General features: G+C 40.2%; 1 protein-coding gene across 4 annotated transcripts in view; it reads right to left on the reverse strand.

Moving 5' to 3' along the window:
• Positions 1-25725, reverse strand: part of LTBP2 (latent transforming growth factor beta binding protein 2) — a 205622-nt gene that overhangs the window by 157530 nt on the left and 22367 nt on the right. For all 4 annotated transcript variants that reach the window (XM_089522203.1, XM_089522201.1, XM_089522202.1 and 1 more), the window contains exon 3: positions 7564-7807. In XM_089522203.1, coding sequence (XP_089378329.1) covers positions 7564-7807 — 244 coding nt within the window. The remainder of the gene's footprint in view (positions 1-7563; positions 7808-25725) is intronic.

Genomic DNA, 25725 nt, shown 5'->3' on the forward strand with positions numbered 1-25725 from the left:
TCACCTGTTCTTATCCAATGCCATAATCACAGGGCTGTTGTGAGGCTAAAATGAAGCAGTTGTGGGAAGGGCACACGTGCCATTTCCAGTTCCAGTGAAGAGGGTAAGAATGTAATAAAAATTTTAAAAATTATCTCCATAGCCTACAGGCAGCAATCAGCTTCTCTTTAAACCTGCGTTAAACTTCCCAGATAAACTCAGGGTCTCCTTGACATAGGGCAAAGGTTGGAATTTATAGTATATTATAGTGTTGTACACCTTCTAGTTGAAACTACATATGAATTATATACTAGTTACATACTAGTTGAAAACCAGACTGAATTGGTATCCATGCCTTCAGAACAATAATTACAATTTGAACAGTAGTGATGTTAGAGGCATGTGTAGAATCTTTATCAATGCCAAACAGAAAACACTGTCAGGATATGCATATTAGTCAGTGAAATCAGCTGCCTAGAAAAGTCACTCACAAATGCCTTTGAATTCCAATAGCAGAATGGCTTGACTGTAGCATTTAGGCATAAAATCATCTCCACTTTTCTGAAGCAATTTGTTGAATAAATAAACTACTGTAATAGGGAAAAGTCTCAAATGCTCCTAGTGAAACAGCAGAAGAGTGTCTGGGTAAGATATGATTTGAGCTTTTCATATTAAAAAAAACTGTTAAAAGAAAGAAAAATAAAATTTCTATAGTTAGCAGGGATATATTTCCTTGGTACAGAGCCAATGAATCTTAAGCAGCAAGCAGCAGCTGGATAGTCAAAATCCCAAGTTAAGGCCCTCTTGCTAATAACTGGGTCTGATTGTCTGGACAGAGACAAAAGCTGAAAAGACATGGCCTTTTCTCCAACTAGCTGCCTACTGAGTTGTGTCATGCTAAGATATCAGACAGTCTTTATGTTCTGTTGTGCCATCCTTGATCTAGGAGACAAATTTACCGGAAAAGGGAGCACAAGCTATACAAATCCATCTTCCGTAACTGTCTGAAAGCATATACATGCCCCAGCCAATATAAACATGGCCATAGGAGACTGGAGAATTCTGGGAGCTGTAGTTTAAAAATCTAACTTTTCTAAAGTTTGTATATAATGGCAGCCCTTAGCCATAGTGGGAAAGGAGGAGGATTTCATCCTGATTAACAATATTTAAGGAACCAGCATCATCTTGTGATCTGAATATTGGACTGTGACTATGGAGACCAAGGTTTGAATCCCCAATCAACAATTAAACTCACTGGGTGACCTTGGGCAAGTCATATTCTCTCAGCCTCAGAGGAAGGCATTGGCAACCCCCCTCCTTTGAACAAATCTTGCCGAGAAAAACCCATGATAGGGTCACCTTATGGCAGGGGTAGGCAACCTTTTTGACCCGGGGGTCGGGTTGCTGTCCCTCAAACAACTGGGGGGCTGAAGCCAAAAAATAAATAATTTAAAAATTTAAAAAATTACATAAATAAATAAACCGGGACAAATGTAGGACAAAAATTTCAAATGGAGGACACTTGCCAGGCCGCATCCGGCGCAGGGGCCGTAGGTTGCCTACCCCTGCCTTAGGGTCACCATGAGTCAGAAACAACTTGAATGCACACAACACTTACAATAATATTTTAAGGCTTGGGGATGTTTCATACTCCAAATTATAAGTCTGTTAAAAGCAATATTTCTTGAATCATACATCTAACCCTACTTTATCCACCAAATTTAGTCTAAATGCAAAATGTGCTTTTCAGAGATGTGTAGGTACATGAGGGCATGCCTACAATGTTATTTTTTTTCTTTCTCAGCTTGGAGATAATCTGATTTAACATGTAAGTAACATGGCATACATAAATTTCACTTTGGGAAGGTCCTAGGGAGGCAATCCAATTTTTTTTTTCATTCATACAAAGAACTGTGTTTGGTGGCCAGTCAAGAAAGACATGCTTTCCCAAGAGCAACTAGAACAAACATTTGACCTTCCAAAGATTTAGGGAGTATTTTCCCAGATCACTTAAAACAAAGCAATCATTAATAGACTTGCATATCATTGATTGTAAAGACTCTTGACTGTATGTTTTTATGTATTTTGAGAATTGTGGTTTTATCCTATTTGTATGTATTAACACCTTTGTTGTACACCGCTTTGATCACCGGAAAAGTGGTATAGAAATAAAGTTTTATTATTATTTATTATTTATTATTAATGATAGTTAGTGAGTCCCCTGAGCAATACTGGGTAGTGATTAGAGAAACCCATGTTTTTCTTCTCGTTAACTGAGAGCTTGAGGAGAACTTTTAAAAAAAATATTCGTTCCACAAATCTCCCTTTCAAAGGGTGATTTCTTCTCTCCCTTTCAGCAACTAACGAAATATTTTTCACAGATTTCTCTGAATGACAATAAAAGACAAGGCGAATAATTACGCTAATTACTTTGCATTTCAAACTCAATTACCATGTCAAAAGGAAGTTTGGCAGAGGTTTAAAGAACATTCCTATGCTTAAAAAAACCTGAAGGCACACACACAAAAGGCAAAAAAAAGCCCAGTGTCAACAAATAAACAGTCCCAACAAGAAATGCTAGAGTTGAGGGGACCCTCAAGGACTATCCAGTCCAACCCCCTTCTGCTATGAAGTAATACATAGGAATACATGGCATACTAGAGGACATGTATTATTATTATTATTATTATTATTATTATTATTATTATTAACCTTTATTTATAAAGCACTGCAAATTTACACAGTGCAGTACATACAATCTTTTTAATCGGACGGTTCCCTGCCCTCAGGCTTACAATCTAACAAGACACAACACAAAAGGAGAAGGGAGTAGTGGTGAGGAAGGGACCTCTCTAGTAGCATGTCCTAGAGGACATGTAGTCTGACCCCTGTTCAACATCAGGATGTCACTGGAAGATGGGACAAACTGAGGGTTTTCTTGGCATAAAGAGGAGTTTTGCCATGGGATGCCCCTCAAGCTGAGACAGTGTGACCCACCAGGGACGTAGCCAGGATTTTGGGAAGGGGGGGTCAAGACTAAGTGCCACCATTTTGAGAGGCTAAGAGCCCCCCCAAGACACAAAAAGAGGGTCGAGCGTTTACCCTTGACACCTCGATGGCACCACTTTAACTTCCGTTATGGCTTCGTGCTATGGAATCTTGGGATCTGTAGTTTTGAGGACCTGTTGAGTCATCTGTCAGGTTCCACAACAAACTACAAATCCCAGCATTTCACAACATGGAGCCAAGGGCAGTTAAAGTGGCCAGCTGGATTATTTTTTCAGTGCAGATGCAAACTGAGTCCTTCCTCTGAAGGTGTTTACATCAGATAAATTCATCTCGATCAAGCAAAGTGCAGCTGCTCGAGCAATGAGCGGCAGCCACTCTGTTCATGCTCAGAGGCACTCTGCTCATGGTTTGAGACACTGTATTCCAACTTCTGAGCTGAGTTAAGAACCCAGGCTGCATCCACACATTTCATTCCCACTTCCAAGAGGGATTTTTAATTTTAAGACACACACACACTTTTTAATTCCAAGACCTACCTACCTACCTACCTATCTATCTATCTATCTATCTATCTATCATCTATCTATCTATCTACCAACCATAATTTTTAATTCCAAGCCATTATACGTTCCTTTCTTTTTATAATAAACAAACCCCTTTAAGAGAATCCTATTTTGGGAGAAAGGCAGGGTATAAAATCAATCAATAAAAAATTATAGTGCAATAGTCCATCAGTGCATGGTTTGCATTATAAGACTTTATACCTTTATACATTTAAAAACAATTAAAATCACAGTAGGCTCAGAGTGCTATAGAATCATGGAATCATAGAGTTGGAAGAGACCCCAAGAATGGCCATCCAGTCCAACCCCATTCTGCCATGCAGGAACTCCCAGTCAAAGCATCCTCAACAAATTATGTAATGGAGGTGTCCATCTACATTGTAGAAAGATATACTATAGCCTTATTAGACTGCAGCTCCCAGCAGTCTGTGGTGCTCCTCTTTTTTGTTGTTGCAAAAATCCAGAAATGACTGTTTTTGAAAACATGAGTCCATTCTCAGGAGAAATGTCCAGAGTAGAGTCTGAGTCTCCTTTCTCTGGACTTCTGAAACCTAAATTATCAGCTCAGTGTGCAGAAGCACAACATTATTTTAAAAATATTGTGCATTAAATTACCTTCAGTCTATGTCTATGAGATGCATATGAGACATACATGGATCCCATCTCCCATTATATCCCATTAGACATACTGTATAAAAATATACCAAACTCTGAAAAACTCCAAAATACATCTAGTCCTCAGCATTTTGGGTAAGGGATATTATTATTATTATTATTATTATTATTATTATTATTATTGCATGACCTTAGCATCACCATGAGAGAGGTGCAGAGAGAGAGAGTTGGTCATGTCTTGCCTCTGAGGCTGAGAGAATGTGACCCTCACAAAAGAGAATGTGGGAGAATGAGGATCTGCTGAACTTTTCCCCTGCCATTTGCTTCTCCTTTTGTCTCTTGTCCCTTTAGATTGCAAGCCTGAGGGTAGGGAAATATCTAGTAATTTGTAAGCTGCTCTGATAGCCTTTTGGCTGAAGAGCTGGGCATAAATTATTATTATTATTATTATTATTATTATTATTATTATTATTGGCAAGGAGAGTGCAGAATTTCCAGGAATGAGAGAGTGTGACTTACTCAATGTCACCCTGTGGATTTACATGGCTGAGCTGGGATCCTCCCAGTTCACCATAGAAATTCACTGGCTGACCTTGGGCAAGTCACATCCTCTCAGCTTCAACTCCAACTCCTAGGTATTCCTTCATGGTAGGTTTTATTCATGGCAGAATTCTTGCCATCACACCCTACTCTGCTCCTAATTGAGGATTCCTGCTTGGCAGAAGAGCATTGCCACCCGACACCTCCCCTTCTCATCTGTGAGGGTCACACTATCTCAGCTTCAGGGGCATCCCATGACAAAACTCCTCTTTATGCCAATAAAACCCTCGGTTTGTCCCATCTTCCAGTGTCATCCTGATGAGACAGTGTGACCCACTTGGCTGTTGATGTTTGTTGCCTTCTGGTGGGCACTCTCAGTGCTTTGGGAGGACCCTGGCAAAACGGGGCAAGAAGGGGGGGGGGTTGTGGGTTTTGTGTGTGTTTAGAGGGCTCTTGCAATGAGGACATGCCAGTGTCTTCCTCTGACACCCAGAGAGTGTGACTTGCCCAAGGCCTCCCAGAGGGCTCCTATGGCCATCCAAGCCCTGAGCTCCCTTTCCCCATGACCTCTTGGAAACATGGCTGTTGTCGTGTGTTGTGACTTTTAGGACTCTCCTGGCATGCAAGGCTTGTTGGGGGAGGGCAGTGCCTCCCTTTGAGGCTGAGAGTCTGTGCCAGGGATATAAGAAAACAACAACAACAACAACAATATCTGGGTATTGTAGTTTTGTGAGACATTTAGCCTTCTTTGTCAGAGAGCTCTGGTGGCACAACATACTACAAATCCCAGGAGTTTCCATAGCATTAAAGTATTGTCGAACTGGATTATTTCTGCAGTGTGCAGCCTTATTAGACTGCAGTTCCCAGCAGTCTGTGGTGCTATCAGAGCAGCTTACAAATTGTTAGACATTTCCCTGCCCTCTCTCTCTGCACCTCTCCCATGGTGATGCTAAGAGGTCATGCAATAATAATAATAATAATTGGCACATTCTCTCAGCCTCAGAGGCAGGACATGACAAACATCTCTCTCCAGCTCTCTCAAGGTGATGCTAAGGCAAACCTACGTTTATTTTGCATTGTGTGTGTGTGTGTGTGTGTGTGTGTGTGTGTGTGTATTTGAATTTCTTGGCCTTGGAGAACCCAAATCAATGTCTCCACTGCAAGGTAGTCTCCAGATCATAGTGATGTAACTGTATTTCATCAAAGTGATTAGTCATTTTTTTATCATCAAAATACCTGTCTTAATCCAAAAAACTGTGGCCAAGACCTTTCCTGCAAAGTTTTGAGATTTCAAGTTCTTCTCTTCTGTGAGAATTTGAATGTCAGAGCATGGCATAAAGGGCAGAAGCCTCACCTTTTGTTATCTTTTGTTTTTCAAAGCAAAGCTGTGATTAAGCAAAGTTGGAGCAAATCACCCTAACAAAGGAAATAGCCTCCAGGATGAATGGTAGCTTTTCTTACACAAAATATGCAAATAGTGGCCATCGAGAGTCAGATGAAGGATTCTTCTCTCCCCCTCATTTCGAAATGACTAGCAATCAAAATTCTTACTCATTGATCGAGAACTGCTCAGAATTTTTCTCTCTAAAATGTTATAGAAATTGTCGAATTAGGCATATTTCTCCTAATTTTCGAATTTTGGAGAATATTCTTTACATCCCTAATACTGGGCACCACAGGTAGTTGAGAACAAAAATGAAAGCTGTGAATCAATAAGACTGAGAGTTGTATGTGAGGCCTCCAGAACTTCTGCATCTAGGGCCCTTTTGTTACCGATGATGCTCTTTATTAAATTTTAGTATAAATGATAGCCATATATGACTCCTAGATGAACTCTGGCTGCCTGTCCTCCATTAAGAGCTAAGCGAGGAGCGCGCGGGGCGCAATGGGCGCCTGCGCCCATTCAATTGAATGGGACGCGCCGCACCTTCCGTCCTGCGCGCGCCCCGCAGCTTGAGCGCATATGCTCAAGGCCGCGTATGGCGCGCCCGCGCTGTAATAATTTAGTGTGCCATCTGAGAGGTCTCTAAACTCCATGTCACTTGGATCTCTGACTTGGACACCGGCATTTCCGTTAAACCCACTTGTCCTATCACCATTCTTTCCCATCCGATTCCAGGAGGCAAATCTACACTCTGGTAAAGTATTGCCCTAGTGAAGCCTGAATTCTTAATCCATGTTAATCTCCGATATTCCTGAGACTTGTATGAGTGTGTGTGTGCTAGTGAATTGTGTATGTTTTCCCCCTTATTAATAAATTGGATATTAGTTAAGCAAAGTCTGTTTCTACTCCACTGCTTGGATTTCCTGGTCTGCTCAGTATACACAATGGGAGGCGACCTCGCAGGGCTGTCGTAGCAGGCCCCCTCTTGCATTATTGAGCTAATAACAATAATAATAAATTCCCCTGACTGGACCATTGGCTACAATTTCATACAATACAATTATAGCAGTATGATTATAATTTAAGTGTCATGACTACATTATATGGAATCCTGGGATTTTCAGTTTAGGAAAAAACTTGTCTGCCTCATGTAACTGCAAACCCCATGATTCCATAAAATGCATCCAAAGCAATTAAACTGCAATTATATTGCTATAATGTAGTATGAACAGGCCCTGGCTCTGGATTGGAATTAAGCCCTTTCATCTACAAAACATACTGTATCAACTATCCTTCCTTTTCCAGAAACAGGAGCAACAAACAGCTCTTATGCAAAGTTCAAAAAAGTATCTTTGGGAGGCTACAACTGCCTGAATCTTCCAACCAGCCTGGCCAGTAGTTATATTGGCCAAGAGACTCTGGAAGTTCTAATCCACAAATGTCACTTTTCCAACTCTGTCTGGAATAATTTACCCTGCTGGTAGCTTCTGGGCTGGAGGTAGCTGTTCTCCTCTTGGTGTGCCTTCTCTGAATGCACTGCCCATTCTTCTTAAATGTGAGCTTCCTGAAGGCTGTAAGGCAGTTGCAAGGCCAGGTGGATGATACTCTTGTTCAGGAACCACCTCCTCACATCGGGAGCCTCTGAAACCGGAACGGCAAATACAGAGCTGAGGGCGACTGCAGGATCCTTTGTTCTGGCACGGAGGGTCACACACAGCTGCAGAGAGAGAAAGAAAAGAGCAAACAGAGGCAGATAATTCCCACTGTGATAAATGTACAGTTGCCCCAGACCCCCTTTTCCCCATGTCCATGAGATGAAAGGAGACAGGGTGCTAAATACAGATATACCATCAGAAGAGGAAGAGATATAGTATGAGCTTCAAGCTGATTTTGGCCTTTGTAATATAAAAACCAGGGAGATACACGAATCAGTCCAGTGTTGGACCAGCCAATAGTCTTGCAGTCCCTCCTCTTATTTATTTATTTATTTCAAATTTATTGTGCATACACTCATTCATTTACATTTGATGCTTTCTTTTTCAAAAAACAACTCTACAGTTTTACAAAGTCACAAAACTGGACTCTGAATATGAGTAAAAGAGGGTTCTTTGTCTTCCCATGTTAGCCATTGTCTTAATAGAAAGTAGAACTAGATAGTCTTTTCATCTGATTTAGCATAATGTCACAGTCATCATCCAATGCACACTATGCACAACTGGTGCTGCCATATAGCAGTTTTTCCTTTTTCTTTTTCTTTTGTTTATTATTATTATTATTATTATTATTATTATTATTATTAATATTTTATAAAAAGTTACATACACTCCTCTGTTATCTTTCCTCATATAAAGCACATATACAATAATTACAAGACATGTAAGTAACATTTCATATAAAAGAAAATATTAAAAAGTCATATTTATCCACTTTAATTTACTTTAAATCTTTACCTCTTTCTGGATTTGTATTCTATTTTTTGTTAGCAATTCTTGACTTACCACCTAATCAGTCAAACTCTTTCTCATTTTTCAAACATGTCATTTCATTTGTATTTCTACATATTTTCTTCTGTTGCCTGTTACTTCTAATGATTATCTAAGTTTTTATTAAGTTTGGGAGTTCAATGAGTAATTTCTAGATGTGACTAACAATAGTATTTCCCACCCTCCAACTTTCCTGATTAATCTTGTGATGTTCCCCTTTTCCATCTGCTTTTAAAATATCCCGGCTTCTTCTTTCTTCTTCCACTTTCTCCCTTTATCTTAACGTAGTTCAACTGCTGAAAACTCAGTTCAAAGTGCAAAACTAGTTTGCTCCCTATTAACTCAGTAGGGGAAAGGAGAGGAGGAGGCAGAATCTTGCGCTTCTCAGTAGGCTCAAGCAAAAACAAACTGCTGCAACCTCTCCTAGCTTGTGTATTCTTCCTGATTAATAACTTCTGAGATCTTAACCACAGGTGTCTCAGTTTTCATTTGTGAAATGTCGGAATGTGTGGGATTTAGGCCAGAAATTTTGTTACCATTAGACCTCAGCATGGCTTCCGCTGAATTTTACTACAACTCGTCAACATAGGCATGGGTTTATTACACTCCTGAGCAGCATAGTTAGGCTGCAAGTCAGTTCCCCTCTGAGGAGTTCAATACACAAGATGTGCATGCAATAAAATACAGCTGAAGAGTTTCATTTTGAGGCAAAAGACTTCTAAAAGAGAGAGAGAGTCAATCATCTGCACTGAATATATGATTCAATGCTTTGTTACTTTGCATAGAAAGGGGAGATCCTTACCAATTAGGAGCAGTCCCATGTTCCTTCTTCTGGTAGCTAATTCAGAAGTCAACACACTCAAATTCTTCAGCAATTATTGGAAGCTACAGTTCATTAAGTTTGCACCCAAATTACCTCCCAGTCTATGTATGTTCCTAATTACAAGACATCAACTTCAGCTGTAAATTCTGAAGTGGAAAGCGCTGAAGGGAAAACTATAACACACTGGGAGACCTATGCTTGCTAACCTCTCAGGAGCCAATTTTATTTTATAAACCAGGCAGGTAACAGCAGCTTATTTAAAGAGAACCAAGCTAATTCTTCTCAGTTCTGCTTAGCTACTTCTCTCATCAGAAGCACCTTCGTAGTAGCAGTCTTGGTCTTGGGTCAGTGGCATTGGAGCAGCAAATGGACTACAGCTTGCTGCTTTCTAGCAATGGGTTGCAAGGAGGTGTGACATATGGGAAGAGACTCCTGCTCCTGAGCAATAGCCTGGGGGAAGGTGGCCTTCCATCTTAATAATAGCCATTGCAAGAAATCAGAAGCAGAAAGGGCAACACTCTGCAAGTGTCAAGGTACCTGGCTACCCAAAACAGGAATGAGTCCTATGGAGGTGGCCTGACCAATTAACCTGGACATATGTCATGGACCCAAGTCCATCACTGGCTTGCAACACTTACCAATAAAGATGTGGCGATATGTCACCTAAATCAGGGTAGATAGAATGAGGATCAGTTTGGTAGGTCTCTAGATTATCTGAAACAGATTGCACTGCTAAAATGACAAACCTTGAAGGTGGGAATCATAATGAAGAAAATTTTCATGTGGCACAACTATGTGATGAGTTCTAGGACTCAGAAAAAATTACTGGGCTCAGAATTTTTAAATCTGAAGTGTGTCTTTTTCACTGGGCTTCAGTCTATGGATCTCAGGATTCAGCAGAGGGGGAGAGCAGATATGACAGACCTAAAGGCTGTCCTTTCTTCCCTGCTCTAGGAAATTGCTTATAAGTGGCAGAAAGACCTTACATGTCATGCCACCTACCTCTCCCTTGTTTAATAACAAGAACATAGGGATACAGGCATGCTATACTGATTTGAGTGTTGGACTACGACTCTGGAGACCAGGGTTCGATTCCCCACTGGGGCATGAAACTCACTGGGTGGACTTGGCCACAGTACATGCTCTCAGCTTCCAGGAATGGCAATGCCAAACCTCCTCTGATATGGCCTTATGTAGGGTTGCCATATCCATCCTCCACCAAACCAGGATGGGGTGGACATCCCGCCCCTTCCCAGCCTCGCAACCAATCAGAGAGGCTTGTAGTCACAGTGGATTCCTACTGGCGACTACAAGCTCCAGCAGCCGTTGTGACCAGAAGTCCTGCCCCCAGAAGCCTCTCTGATTGGTTGTGGGGCCAGGAAGGGGCGGTTCCTCCTGCACCTACAGACCCCAGTGGCCTTTGCGGCCAGAAGTCCCACCCCTTCCTCCAGCTAGAAGCCTGTCTAGTTGGTTGCGTGGCTGGGAAGGGGATGGACGCCCGGCCGTGCTTCCTAGAAGAAGGAGGTTAGTGGGCTGGAGGACGGGAGGCTGACATCCCGTGATTGTCCCGCCTAAAACCAGGATATGGCAACCCTAGCCTTATGGCCTTAAGGTTGTCACAAGTTGGAAACAACTTGAAGGCACACAACAACAACAAAGGGATACAGAGGAAAGCAGTAGTATTAAGGATATGTGGCATCTTTAAAAACAACATATCAATTATAGCTTAACTTTGGTTATAATTGATCTGTTAGTTTTTGAAATGTTACAAAATTCTTGGGAGCACATATGTTCACTACAGGAATGAAAAATTGATCAGATCATGCTTAGAATGGAAGAAATTTTAGCCCTGCTGAGAACCACCCAGTTACAATGCTGGAAGCGGGGAAACAGATTTGTGGTTGCATAAGATCATATTTTCATACTAAAACAAGGCATGGAGGGAATATACACTTCACCTTAAAGAGGAACCGCACTGCCTGAGAGGCTTCCAGGAGCGTAATTCTCATCTAAAGCTCATTCCATGTACCTTGTTACAGCATGGGGATGTATTTATCTTTTGGCTGCGCTACCCTACTGGCTGAATTCAAATGCAAACATGGGAGCTCAAAAGACAGCAAAACAAGAGATGGGTGGAGAGGGACATGTAATTTACAGAGTGTGTTACAGAAGGGGCCAGAAGATTTAGGTGCTACATTTGGAGAAATTGTTTAATTAATTGAAGCAGCAATGGGAATTCTGATAGAACTTAACAAGCATTATGACACATTTGACAATGTTTTCTCACCATGCAGTTGATCCAAGGCCATTATCAGAGGAATTCTATATGACAGAGTGGACAAGTGTCACCAGTCTGAGGACCAGCATTCTATCTCTGGGACCTCCCATAGGCCACATGGCTAAAAAGATGCAAACATACAAACAAACACACATATGCACTAGATGTGGCCAGATGTCCACTCTTGTATGTTTTTTAAAGTTATATTTTATGCTTAAAAGTGTAACCCTACAATCAATATGAACAGTCAATTCCATTCTTGGAAGCTACCAGGAGATGAAATACACCACTGAGTAAAGGCAGAAAAGCAATGAGCAGTCTGGAGGGATCAAGAACCACAAAAACAGCTGTGGGACATGGCTTGCCCACTCTTGTTGTAGGATGTCTTAAGGGGTATATATGTATATTCTAATCCATGAATGGAGAAGCCAGCTGTAGTTCTCTGTTGCACATCCACAGGCTGTGCAATCAGGGAAACAAACGGAAATATCCCTCCACAATATACTGTAATTCTGGTATAATTTCAACATATAGTAGTATGTCTGGTAGTGTATACAAATAACATATGGGAGTATATAAATACAGAACCTCTTGCTCAGCAAAATGCAAGGCACTCATGCCATGTACAACTTCCAAAGCCAACAGCTTCAACTAACATTTGAGAGCTTGACAAGCATCACTAGCAGATACAGTTAATTAATTTCAAGTGTTTCTCTAAACCTTCTTTCTAACAGCTCCCTTTACAGATTAAACTTGTTAATATCCGTACAATTTCTTAACAGTAAAACCTAACACAGTTGAGAATAAGGATTTTACAAAACTGGTAGTAGAAGAATGTAATAGCTAAGACTGCTATATAGTAAGTGAGTAGCAAGATTTTTTCAGTATGTATCATCTTTAATGTGGAAAACAAGGAAGAATGAGAATAGTCAGGGAAAAGGAAGTTACAGTAGAGGAAAGTCCTGGAAAGGCAAATCTGTTTTTCATTTTGACAAATTCATTTTTACAACTAATGTTCATCCATTAAAAACTAGTATTATGACTTTCAGGATCCACTGTAAATCCATCTATTGATGTATCTGTGGAACACTTGCAAAACCATCCTTTCAGATTTTTTTAAAAAAAATCTAAATGCTTTTTGATGGGTAGGGTGATTTTTAACTCTCAGTACCTCTTACTTGTGCAGAAACTATCTCTCTCCTAGATTTGTAAGTATCTAAGAATGTCTCACTTTGTGCATGCTGACCTTGGGGAAATGAGACAAGAATTATTGGAAACTGTACTGTGTGAGTTAGTCAAACTGACATGGGCAATGTTCAAAGGTTTATGCCATATTAGCATCCGTTAATGCACCATCTTTAAAGGACAACATGAGTAATAATTCTGTAATTCTCTTGTGAGACTTTAGTAAGTAGAACTATAATTGTGTTGCCCTGAAGCAAGACCTCTCAAAGACCTGACAACAGACATCTGGCTGACTGTTCATAACATTATGGGACTGTCTTTCAAAGGGAGCTGGGATGGTCCAAACAAGCCTACAAAAGGAGTAGCGTTGACTCATTTTACTTCCTTCCATCAGATAAAGGGAGAGGCTAGGTGACTGCATGTGCATAACAAAAAGTCAATGTGTGCTGGAACTGAAAGGGGGAGAGATGTAACCACTCTCTGCAGAAAATCCTATGGCACTATGAGTTCTGGGTATCTGATGGAGAAGCGGAATGTGAGCATTTAATGTTGTAGACACCCATCATATGCTCAGCTTTTATATGTATGTAAATAAACCTTTTATCACATAAATGCCAGAGGTTTCTAACAACTTCCTTGTACGCAAATGAATCCAGGTTACGCCCTGGAGTGTCTTACATTTATGACTGCTTAGAAATTGGATGCTTGTGGCACATAACAGCATATTGTACCCCATATTTCAGATTTTTTTTTTTAATTCCAAGAAATGCTACCTGTGATTTGGAATTAAAGATTCATACATGCATGCAGGGGAAAAAAGAAATGTAAGATGTAAACATTACTAAAAACACAGGCAGTGCAGTGGGGGGGGGGAGTACAGAGCAGAATTTGATGATGTTGTTAATTGCCCTCGAGTTGACCTCAACTCATGGTGACCCTGTGGATGAGACATCTCAAAGATTGTGAAGTCGAAGGCTTTCATGGCCAGCATCCATAGTTTTTTGTGGGTTTTTCGGGCTATGTGGCCATGTTCTAGAAAAGTTTCTTCCTGACGTTTTGCCAGCATCTGTGACTCTGAAGATGCCAGCCACAAATGCTGGTGAAATGTCAGGAAGAAACTCTTCTGGAACATGGCCACATAGCCTGAAAAACCCACAAAAAAACTATCTCCAAGATTTCTTGTCCTCCACTGCTCTGCTTAAGTCATGCAGACTCATGCCCGTAACCTCCCTAATTGAGTCTAGCTATCTGATGTGCAGTCTTCCTTTCTTTTTTCTACTCTCAACCTTTCCAAGCATTATTGTCTTTTCCTATGAGTCATACCTTCTCATAATGTGGTGAAAATATGACAGTTTCAATTTAATTATTTTGGCCTCTATGGGCATTTCAGGTTTGTTCTGTTCAAGGACCCGTTTGTTTGTTTGTTTGTTTGTTTGTTTGTTTGCTGTCTACGGTATCATCAGCACTCTTCTCCAGCACCACATCTCAAATAAGTTGATTTTCTTTTTATCTCCTTTTTTGATTGTCCAGCTGTCACATCCATACATAGTGATGGGGAATACCATGGCTTGGACAATTTCACAGATGCGCAGAGCAGAATACAGAAATCAGAATTTAGACTGTGGCTTTGAAGACACATACAGTCTTCAGGCTTCATCCTCTTCCCTGTCTTAAAACTGAACCCATCAAAACCTGAGCTGTTGTTTAGGGCTTGAATATAAAGTTCTCCTTTGTCTTACAATACTCTTTCTGACTACAACTGTGAACATTCCTCAACACTCAAAGAAAAACAAGTTGCCCCAGATCCAAGCATAAACGGGTCAAAAATGTAAATGAAACTAAAATGATGCTTCTGTTGACATTCACCAAGTTATTTCAAGTATTTGGCCATTCATATTGAAATGAGGAAGATTTAAACATCCTTCAGCACTGTGTAGCTGTATAGATTTCAGCTTTTATGTTGTGTGCAATTTAAATAGCCTAGGAACAAAGATGGGAGGGATGCTCCCAGGGCCTGTTTACACATATAAACTATTGGCCTCTAACTTACAGGGGGAGGGAAAGGCAAAGAGTATCTTGACCTTAAGGCCCAGTTGAAATTTACCATTCTCTGCCACAAAAGGACTGTTTAAGGACTGACAGCACCCTTTTCATTAAGCCACACAGACAACAGCCTACCACTTGAAAAGTCACCAGGCTGTCCCTAATGGCCAAGAGCCCAGGTCTGAATTAGCATTTGTGTTGTTCCCAGAAAAAAATCTCTAATGAGAGAAAGATGCTGCCATTCCTGGATGTGTGTGTTGTTTATAGACATTGTCTGGCAGCTTAGCATGCTCTCTACTGTTCGGCTTCTGGGATAATGAGTCAATCCTTGGCCCCTTCTTCCAGGACACTGCCTTCAGTCAGCTTTTCTGGCATAATCACATTAACAACCGTAGGACTTGGCCTAGCAGTAAACAAAGCCCATCCTAGTTGCCACAGAACATCTGAGATTTCCTAATATCCACTTACCTGTCTGTCATCATCACTACTTAATCTCTAACATTGTGAAGAAACAGCATTCAAACTTGCCTGGAGAAGCATTGCCCAATTTTGCAGAATTTCTGGCCAGTGATGGGATGAGAGTGAGGAATTCAAAGCAGGATTCACAGACCTGTACGTATTGTATAGTATATGTTTTCAAGCTGCCTGTTGACATATAGCAGCCCTATGATTTGCATAGAGGTGATTGTCAAAGACATATCAGTAGGCAAAGGGATCATGTAGCACCTTTTGGATTAACCGAAAGAAAGAAAAAAAGAAGTCAGTGGCATAAGCTTTCATGGACGTAAGTCTTTTTCCTCAGTTATGATTTCCTCAGAGAAGATTTGTCATTGCCTTCCATTCCATATAGCCTACAGCACCTTGTATTCACTGGAAGTCTTCCTGATCCTGCTTATCTTTGGATTTGTTGCCTTCTGTGTATTTTGGCAACTCTTCTGTTCAAATGCAAACAGATCATGGAGTTCTTCTCTCCTGGAAGGAGTGTGTTTCTTTATATCAGTAGCTGGGGACCATGGGATGCTGTTACATTCGTGACTTGCTTGGGGCTTTCCCCCAGGTGTGTGGTTGACCACTGTGGGAGCAGCCTATTGGACTGCACAGACCTTTGGTCTCATCCAGCATGGCTCTAATGATGATTCCTTTGTTAGACAGATTATTGTTGAAATAGTTCAGAATGGGTTAGGAGACTGTCTCCCGATAGTGAGAACCTCTCTGTGTTTTTATACAATATACTCACCGGGGCTTGGAGAAGATAATACTGTCCTCCTACAGCTAAGAGGAAAGCCAAGATGAGTGTGAGAGAAACAGCAGCTGGAACTTTGAAAGAGATGAAGTTAGTCAGGGAGCTAGAGTTTCTAGCTGGATTTAGCTGAAACTAGAGGTGCAGCTTGAGGGGCTGACCACACTTTTTTTCCTTTGGAGGAATCATCTGGCTTGTAAATATCCCTTTCCCTTTCCCCTACTTCTCCCCTTATGCTCTAGATTTATCCGTATTAGTGAAAAGAATATTGCAGAAGACTTTCCAGCTCCAGTTTTCTCTCATCCAAAGGAAACTCAACTCTGTAGATTTCTCTTTGGATGTCACACTAGTTGGGGAAGTGGGAGGCATGCCATAGTCTTTTAAGAGGATTTGTTGTGGTTATTTTTATGCCTCAAACAATCCAAAGATGTGGATGCTCTTGAAGAAAATTCTAGACTATAACAGTGGTGGTGCATGGTGGAAGGGGTTAACCTTCATAAATGGACACCTGAGAACCACTGTTCGATAAAGGGAGTGTGAGACAGATAGGGATAAATGTGTACAGACCAAAGCATTCTCTTAGCCCTAGTCAGTTTAGAGAGGAAAGATCATATTGTATCTCCAGTGAGTTCCACGAATGAGAAATGCTGCTGCAAGGATTTGGTTTAGTTCCTGAGCCACATCTGAACCTCAGCTATCATGAAGCAGAAAGCAGATTCTTTTGTGGATGCTTCTGAAACTCAAACAGTATTTTGTTCTTTTTAAATAGGGATGGGAAAACTGGAGCAGATCCCAAGGCCAATTTTCTGCTTTATACACTCTGAGGACCACAGAGCCATTTAAAAAAATGGAAACCTACCTCTGCATTTTGAAAAATGGATCAGTTTTGGCATTAAACAGTGCAGCAAGGAGCTGTGATCTATCTATTGTGACCTTTTATACTACATCATTACAGCACTATGATTCCACTTTCGCTGTCAAATTCTGTGGAATCCTGGAGACTTTAATTTCATGAGGCACTAGGGCTCTCTGGTTGAGAATTCTAAATTACTCTCCCTAATCTGCAAATGGTCTGAACACTGAATTATGACTCTGGAGATCAGGGTTCAATTCTCAGCTTGGCCATGAAAACCCACTGGGCGACTTTGGACAAGTCGCACACGCTCAGTCCCCCAACCCCCCTGTGATCTTCCCTTCACAGTAGGCTCAGGTAAAAGCGCACTGCTACATCCTCCCCTAGTTAATCAGTAACATTTGGTATTTTGATCACACTCTGCTTGGCCACATGTGTCTTGTTATTTGTTCTGGAAAACAGGAGAGGTCGCACCAGGCTGGAAAGGGGCAAATGTCTCCATCTTCAAAAAAGTGGGGGGGGGGGGGGGGAGACCCAAATAATTACAACCCAATCAGCCTGACATCAATACCAGGAAAGATTCTAGAGCAGATAATTACACAAACAGTTTGTAAGCACTGTCTGTTTAAGCATTGTAAGGAATGCTTAACCTGCAAACCTAAAATAACCCAAAAATAAAGCAAACGTAAAGGGGACAAAAAGTCACCTTTTTATTTTCAAGAAGTTCCGAAAGTAAAAAGATGTCGTTTTTGTCCCCTTTATGTTTGCTTTATTTTCGCATTATTTCTGGTTTGCCAAAACGTCATGTGATAAAACACCTGCATTTGCGAGTTTTTTTCTAATTTAAATCCCATTTCTGAGCTAGTGTGAAAAGGTCCTATGAATAGGAGACCTCCAAGAGCCCCAGTCACCACCAGCAGCTCTTTCAAACTCAGGGCAATTATGATTTTTTTTTAAAAAATTGAATCAATCCATCTGTTACTTTAGTCTGCATTTTCCTCCCCATTGCCTTTCCACTTTATTATTTATCATCTTTTCTAATTAATCCAGACATCTCATGCTGTGTACAAAATATGATAGCCTCAGTTTAGGCATATTGGTTTCTAGGCACAGTTCAGACTTGATTTTCTCCAGGCAGTCCATCGTATCCATAGAACTCTCCTCCATAGAACTCTTGATTGAAGATAATGCCTTACTGCCCTGGAGCTTGTCCATATTGTCCAAGATTGAACTTGTCCATATTATTCAGTATTCACTGACAACACATCCCACACATAGAATAACATATCCAACACAAAAAACAAGAGGTTTCTTCTAGTGTAATGCATTAAATTTTATGTGACAAAGTACTCTAAAGAGTAAATGAATACAAATGAATGAATAAAAATAAGTAGAATAAATGAATGAATAAAATGAATGAATAAAAATAAGTAGAAAGGGTATACTGATGGTTTGTTAAACATTTTTAATGTAAAAAATTCTGAATTTTTAAAAATAATAAATATGTATAACACTTGGCAATAAATGTATAAATCCTATAATTTTTCAGCTCGTGAAGAAGGGTTTTTTTGAAACGAGTCAGCTGAACAAATTCAAAAGCCTTTTTTACAACAAGACAACTTAACATATGTTTTGTTCCATAAGAACACTGGAGTACATCTCTCATTTTCCAGCAGTCCACAGAGTTCTTTCCCTTCAACTCCACCCTACTGTTCTGGAAGACAACTTCATTCAACCCACAGGCTACAGTATTTCCTGATCTAAATGCAGCACCTGTATGCACTAGGAATCTGTGGAGATCCCTCACCCCCCCCCAAAAAAAAAACCCAATTCCAGCATGTGCACAGAAGCACATAACTTTATGGGGATTCCTGACCATAGCAGTGATGTGACCATGTGGGAAATATTAATGCCCTTAACATTTTAATAGGCACTATGTGCTCATGAAACCATTTCAGCCCATGGTGTAGCCAGTCTGCAGTATTTATAATGCTCCCCCAGTATTCCCTATTAAAAATAGATTAATGAGCCATGTTTTTCTATAGTTCTGTCTTTTGGCAAGACAGACTTTTGGGCAATCAGCACTAAATTTTAAGCCAAAAATCTTTTTTGAACCTGCTACCAAAGATCTTTCAATATTGATAAACAGACAAATCCCTTCCATTAGCTTGCCTCTTCTTGTGGGACCAATCTGCACTACCTCCCAGATGCAGTGTGCACACATATAACATGTGCACATACACCTTCAAGTCACTTGTCAACTTATAGTGAGCCCACAAATTTCATAGGGTTTTCTTAGGCAAACAATACACAGAGGTGGTTTGTTCTTGCGTTCCCCTGAAATATAGCCCACAGCACCTGGTATTCATTGGCAGTCCAAATTTCAGTAAGGCTTTGACAAGGTCACCTACGATATCCTTGCAAAAAATGTAGTAAAATGTGGGCTAGACAATGTGACTATTAGGCAAATTTGTAACTGATTAACCAAGCAAACCCAAAGGGTATTCAACAACAGCTCCTCCTTATCCTGGAGAGAATTGACTAGAACAGTACCATAGGATTCTGTCTTGAATCCAGTGCTATTCAACATCTTTATCAATGGTTTGGATGATGGAATAGAGGGCATGCTTATCAGATTTGCAAGTTTAGGAGGGATAGCTAATACCCCAGAGGACAAGATCAGAATTCAAAATGACCTTAAAAGGATAGGAAGTTAAAACAATTGCATTGAGAAAGGAAAAAAAATAAATGAGAGAACCCTAGATAGAAGAAAGTTATTATTTTACGTTATATGTTTTTATAATATATGTTAGTCATGTAATATATGTAAGTCTATATGTGAAGATGTTGTTATTGTTAAATGTCTCAATGTGATGTGTGTTTTAAGTTATGTACATTGTCTTGTTATATAAGATTTGTGAAGGAAATGGAAATAAAAATAATCAAAAAATGACCTGAAAAGATTAGAAAGCTGGGGCAAAACAAAATTAAATTCAACAGAAGAATTGCAGGATACTATACTTGTGCATAAAAATGAAATGTACAGATATAGGATAGGTGTCACCTGGCTTGACAACAGTGCAGGCAGAACTGATGTAGAAGTCTTAGTGGACCACAGGCTGAATGTGAGTCAGCAATATAATGTGGCAGCTAAGAAACCCAATGCAATTCTAGGCTGCAGTATAGTGGAAGTAATAGTGCAGTATAGTGGAAGTAATAATATCACTCTATTCTGTTTTGGTCAGACCTCACTTGGAATACTGTATCCAGTTCTGGTCACCACTATTCAAGAGAGATCAGGTCCAGAGGAGGGCGACCAAAATTGTGAAAGATGTGGAAATCATCTCCTATGAGGAATGGCTTAGGGAGCTAAGGTATGTTTAACCTGGAGAAGAGAAAGGGGTGACATTATAGCCATGTTTAAATATTTGAAGGGATGTCATACTGAGGATGGAGCAAGGCCGTTTTCTCCTGCTCCAGAGACGAGGACTGTTTAATTGTACTGTTTTTAATTGTGCTGTTTTTTAATATTGTAAGCTGCCCTGAGTCCCTGTTTTGGGACAAGGATGGGATAGAAATATAATAATATAAATAAATAAATATAATAATAGGACATGTAGAAATGGATTCAAGCTATAGGAAAAGAGATTCCATCTAAACATTGGAAATAACTTCCTGACAGTAAGAGTTGTTTGACAGTGGAATACACTACCTCAGAGAGTGTTAGAGTTTCCTTCCTTGGAGGTTTTTAATAAATTATTACTATTTATTATTGTATTTATTAATATCCCACCTTTTCTCCAGAAGTGAAATTCCAGGCAGCTTTAAGTAATCCAAAAAAGAAGTATGTTTGGAATGAATCACTGCTGTATCTCTCTGGCACAATATTATTAAGACCCAGACAAAAATATTTTTCTGGAGGATTCTTATTCTGCAGTATTGGGAGGAGAAGTATGTCCATGGTAGCAACTCTGTGAGAGAAACTCAGTTTAAACAGCCAATGCAAAATATGAATGTGAAATCAAGAATGTGAAAAACAGAAAGATGCCAGGAGATAGGGCACATAGAGTCTGGGTAAAGATCTGGTATGAAAGGAATTGAATGTTCTCCACTGAGCAACCCCCTCCCCCCAAATCCCTGTTCTAACAAGCACTAGTGATTGTCATATTTTGGTGGCTTAGGAAAAAAATCATGGTATCTGAAATTGGCAATGCATCCTATTACAGATGCAGTCCTCTGCTTGAAAAAAATGATTCTAGGTCTGGTCCAGAGGAATTAAAAAAAAAGGGAGAGGAAGGGCCTTGAAATTACCCAACAGTAGTTAATATCTGAAGAACAGATTGAGTGGGTACACAGGAGATCACCTGAGCAAAATTATAGTAATTCTTTCTACATTTGCACATAAGAATTACTATAATTTAGCATATGTCATTTTACAGCTAGGCTAGGGAAGGGGCAGTGTTTCTCATCTTAAGATCCTTGTTTTCATGCTGCTAATTGTGATGGAAGAGCAGCAATCTGAGGACATTATCACACAAGGCTCTTAAACCAAAATTAAAGTTGGAGAAGAGCCTCTTTGGCAATACTTATCATACAACATCATCTCTGTCTCGTCACTGCTGTGCCTTTGAAGTGTTGTGAGAGCATCCCTTCTAATTGATGGGGAGAAACCATCAATAAGCTTCCAATTGTGTGGCTTTTCCATTACTCCAGACATGCAAAACATTCCCACGGGAGTTCCAATATTGACAGTCATGTGGTGTCAGAGTCTCCTCCTCTCTCCTTCCCCATCACTATCCCCAAGCAGGTTGTTTTCCTCCCCCCCCCCCCCAATTGCTTTTCTTTTCTTTTTTATTAAATCGAACTAGCATAACTTTGGAATTGTTTTAAAAATTAAAATGAAAAATCCCAAAAGGCATGCTGGGTAGGACATACCAAAAGGAGGTGGGGTTAAGGAGTAGTGAGGAACCATTGATGGCAAAAACCTCCCAATCATGCTATTGCAGACAATGAATGCTCCCAAAATTGTATGTTTCCTTTTTTTTCCCCCTTCTCTTTCTTACTAAAGCAATTGTGGTAAGATCAAGGCTAATATGATGATGCCCTTAGTGGAGATCTCAAGGGGAACAGGAAAAGCTTTCACCTCTACCTGTACATACCCTGCATCAGCAGACAGAAAGTTTAAACAGCCCTGTACCTCTACAGTCTGAAATGTGTGTGTATGCATGTGTAGTTCTCAGTCCCTCAACCAACCTTGGGTGTGATCCTTGAAGTAGAAAAGGTTATATACCCCAATATAGGTACAAGCCAAATGTGACAAATGCACCTCTTTGGATTCTGCAATAACATATTTTATGACTATGCAGCTAATAAGACGTCTGGTCTACCCACATGATTAGAATTCATCTGTATTAATAATGAAAAAATAGGATAGATGAAAATGTCTTTCCTTTACCTAGCCCTGACATATGCTCTACATGAATGTTCCTTCAATGCTTGCAAGTTTTTGGGAAAATAGAGACTTAATTCTTCCCACACCAGTTATCTAGCCCTGTTAGGAGACAACGTGACATTCTAACCATGTTCTTGCTTGTTTTTCTCCTAGGTTTATTCACATATGGATAACCTCCAAGGCATGGAATTAGTGTGAGTGTAGTATCTCAGCACAGACACATCTTTAGCACAAGAGATTTCTGTAGCACACTTTGTATCATCAGTATTACCATAGGCCTAGTAATGTCTGTTTACTAAAAATAGAAAGAAGCACAATATTTTAGGATTCACAGCAGGAATATCAAACAACTGGTGAAGAGAGCTATACATATAGCACGGATAGCAGAGCGATAATTCATTTCATATGGCTAGATCAGTCCTGTCAGGTTCTGTGTTCAACTGAATATACACAATGCAATCTCAATGTTCCTTTTATTCAAGGCTTTAGAAATATGTTTCTGATCTCCTCATGTCATTACTTCAAGAGAGAGTCATCAAGAGAAAATCCAATTAGCAAAGAACATGGTTGCAACATGCAAAAGACTTTTAAAAGGAGCAAGGCTCTGGCACGTATGTGACAACATTGGGGATGACTTAAGCCATTAAAGGCACTGGGAAGTGCTGCCCACACCCATTTACGCGTATAACAGCCAGGATGATTCTTTCTCTCTCACACACACTCAAACACATGCAGGCAGAGCAGACCTTTTTTTACTGTAACAAAATAATATGAGTTCAGCCAAACTTCACAGGAAAGCTGTCAAGAAAATATCCTTGAAACAAGGTTTGTTATGCTTTTCTACTTTCGTTACACTTGCAGGTAAGTTAGGCCCCCAAATTTACCAGAAAACCTGTTATAAGCTGTGACATGGCTCAGTGCAGGATGGAGTGGTTACCATTTCCTCCTGTGGCATTTGGGTCTTCTCCCCTGGAGCCTGCATGGTTATTGCAGCCTTCTAGAAGACCAGCTAATCAGCACTTGAAGGAGGCAGGTGCTTCTTTGGTCCAGATAGTGAAGCTCTGGCCCACCTGGGGAGAATAAAAGTGTTCCCACAGAGACTACCCAGCATTCAACGCTGACTGCCTTCCCACCCTCACTTTCTGCACTTAGGATTCAGGTTTTACAGTCAGACTTTCATATCCTTGGGGGATCTGTTCCTGACCACCACCCCGCAAATAACAAAAAATGTGGGACCTGGAGTTTGGTTTCAGAACCCCCTGTGGATACCAAAATCTGTGGAAGTTCAAATCCCATTGAATACAGTTGCATACTAACATGGTGTCACTTATATAAAATGGCAAAATCAAGGTTTGCTTTTTGAAGTGTGTGTGTGTGTGTGTGTGTGTGTGTTAACATTTTCAAGCTGTGGATGGTTGAATCCATGGATACAGAGGGCTCACTGTATAATAAATAATCTGCCTAAAGCTAACAATAAGGTTTCTTTTTATTACAGAGCAAACAAATAATGTTAACACATGCTACCTAATCATTCCTTCCTTCTATGTACTAATGCAGCCTTTTAACTTGTACTTACAGCATTGTAAAGAACAAAATGATGATTTCAAAACTTCCTTTGATCAAAAACTCTGAAGCTTCATTTTGGGCAACAGGCTGGAAATGTTCAGTAAGTTTTCCTTTGCACAGATCTAAGGACATCACAAGCAGTGAGTGCTGGCCGTGAGCACTAGCAAAATTAAGTACCTCTTTACAATTCTTCCGTTGTTTTAAAGAATTGCCATGTTTGGAAACTTAAAAGCATGGCTGGAGACAAAGGTTAGCAAAATGAACTAGCCATGAATGAGTTGCCCTGATTTACAATGTAATTAATTGCATCCCCAGGTTTCCAACTCACATGGTTGATGATGACATCAGAATGCCTCCATGGGCCTATTTCCTTGTAAATCACTCCACTCTGTTCCTATTGCTATGAATATAACTGGAGGCAAATGGCCCAGAAGGAGGCCCCAGCTTACATGATCCCCATGTTTAAAATTAGAAAGGAATTTTGAAGTAATAACCTGAGAGAGGAAGAAAGTTCCCACAAGGAGGGTCTCCTGCTGGAAACTAGGAAGTGAAGCCATAGGTATCTAGAATCACCCAGCTTCAGAGTCCCTCTGGTTGAATGTTTTTAAAATATCAGCTCTTGGAAACGTAACTGACTGGCAAATAAGGAAAAGTCTCAGATCATTCCTGTTATCTCTCCTGAGTACATCTCTTCTTCTTTCAGTGAAGCCGTTTAACACATATTAATGCACTAGCAGTTAAATCTCTCCATGTTCTGGAACCAATCATAATCATATGCATAAACTATGTGCAAAAAATTGTCCATGTAACCATCTGACCTCATCCTCCTCTGCTGAAACTTCCCTGGTTCCTTTATTCTATTTATCAGTCTCTTGCGACTGGAGATTCCAATTATTGTGATTCAGGATTTGAGAGAAAAGTCAGAAATGCAAGAAACAGAACCCACACATACCAAATAAGTACCACTGCATGTTGGATTTTATGTATACTTCCTCCATATGTTGTACACTTTCTGTGTTTGCTCCATAAATCTGTTACTTGGACTTCCAGTGTGGGTTTTATCAACATGATTAAAGCATTGACTTAGCAGAACAACTTGGGTCACACAGTTAAGCCCACAAAAACCACTGAGAGGGATGTGTGGGCCCCACAAAAAACAACTTTACAGTAGAGCATGACAGAGGCAAACCAGTATGGTTTTGTGCTCCCCCGCTATAAAAAGACACTGTGGTAACCAAATTTGCTTGTGGAAGTACTGAGTGCCACATAATTGCACAGGCTCTTTGCCTTTTGCTTCCACACATAGTCCTATTCTCTTGATCAGGACTGGACACTTGTCATTCATATAGAAAAGTATCACAGGCAAGTTGTGTCTGACCTTCATCTGTGGACCTTCACATAGATAAGTATAAACAACAAGTCTCTGTTTCCTGCAGGGTCAAATCTCTTCTCTAACAGTTTTTCAGGTCGTTATCACACAACTGAAATTGGAAGTACAATCCAGTGTCATCCCGAATGCAATCATGCGTATTCACATTATTGCGTGAAAGTTTATCAGACACATGCGCTGGCATTCTGAATACACTCCGAACACAATCAGGCATCAATCCACACTTAAATAAATTTGGTGAACTAGGGAATTCAGAAATCTTATTCCCCAGCTACTTCACATTCAATGCGATATCGTTTGGTGTGATATGTATGTCTGCTGT

The sequence above is a fragment of the Sceloporus occidentalis genome, unplaced genomic scaffold, assembly GCF_023333645.1.
Source record: "Sceloporus occidentalis isolate IW3139 unplaced genomic scaffold, rSceOcc1.0.p SCAF_4, whole genome shotgun sequence".
NCBI lineage: Eukaryota > Metazoa > Chordata > Lepidosauria > Squamata > Phrynosomatidae > Sceloporus > Sceloporus occidentalis.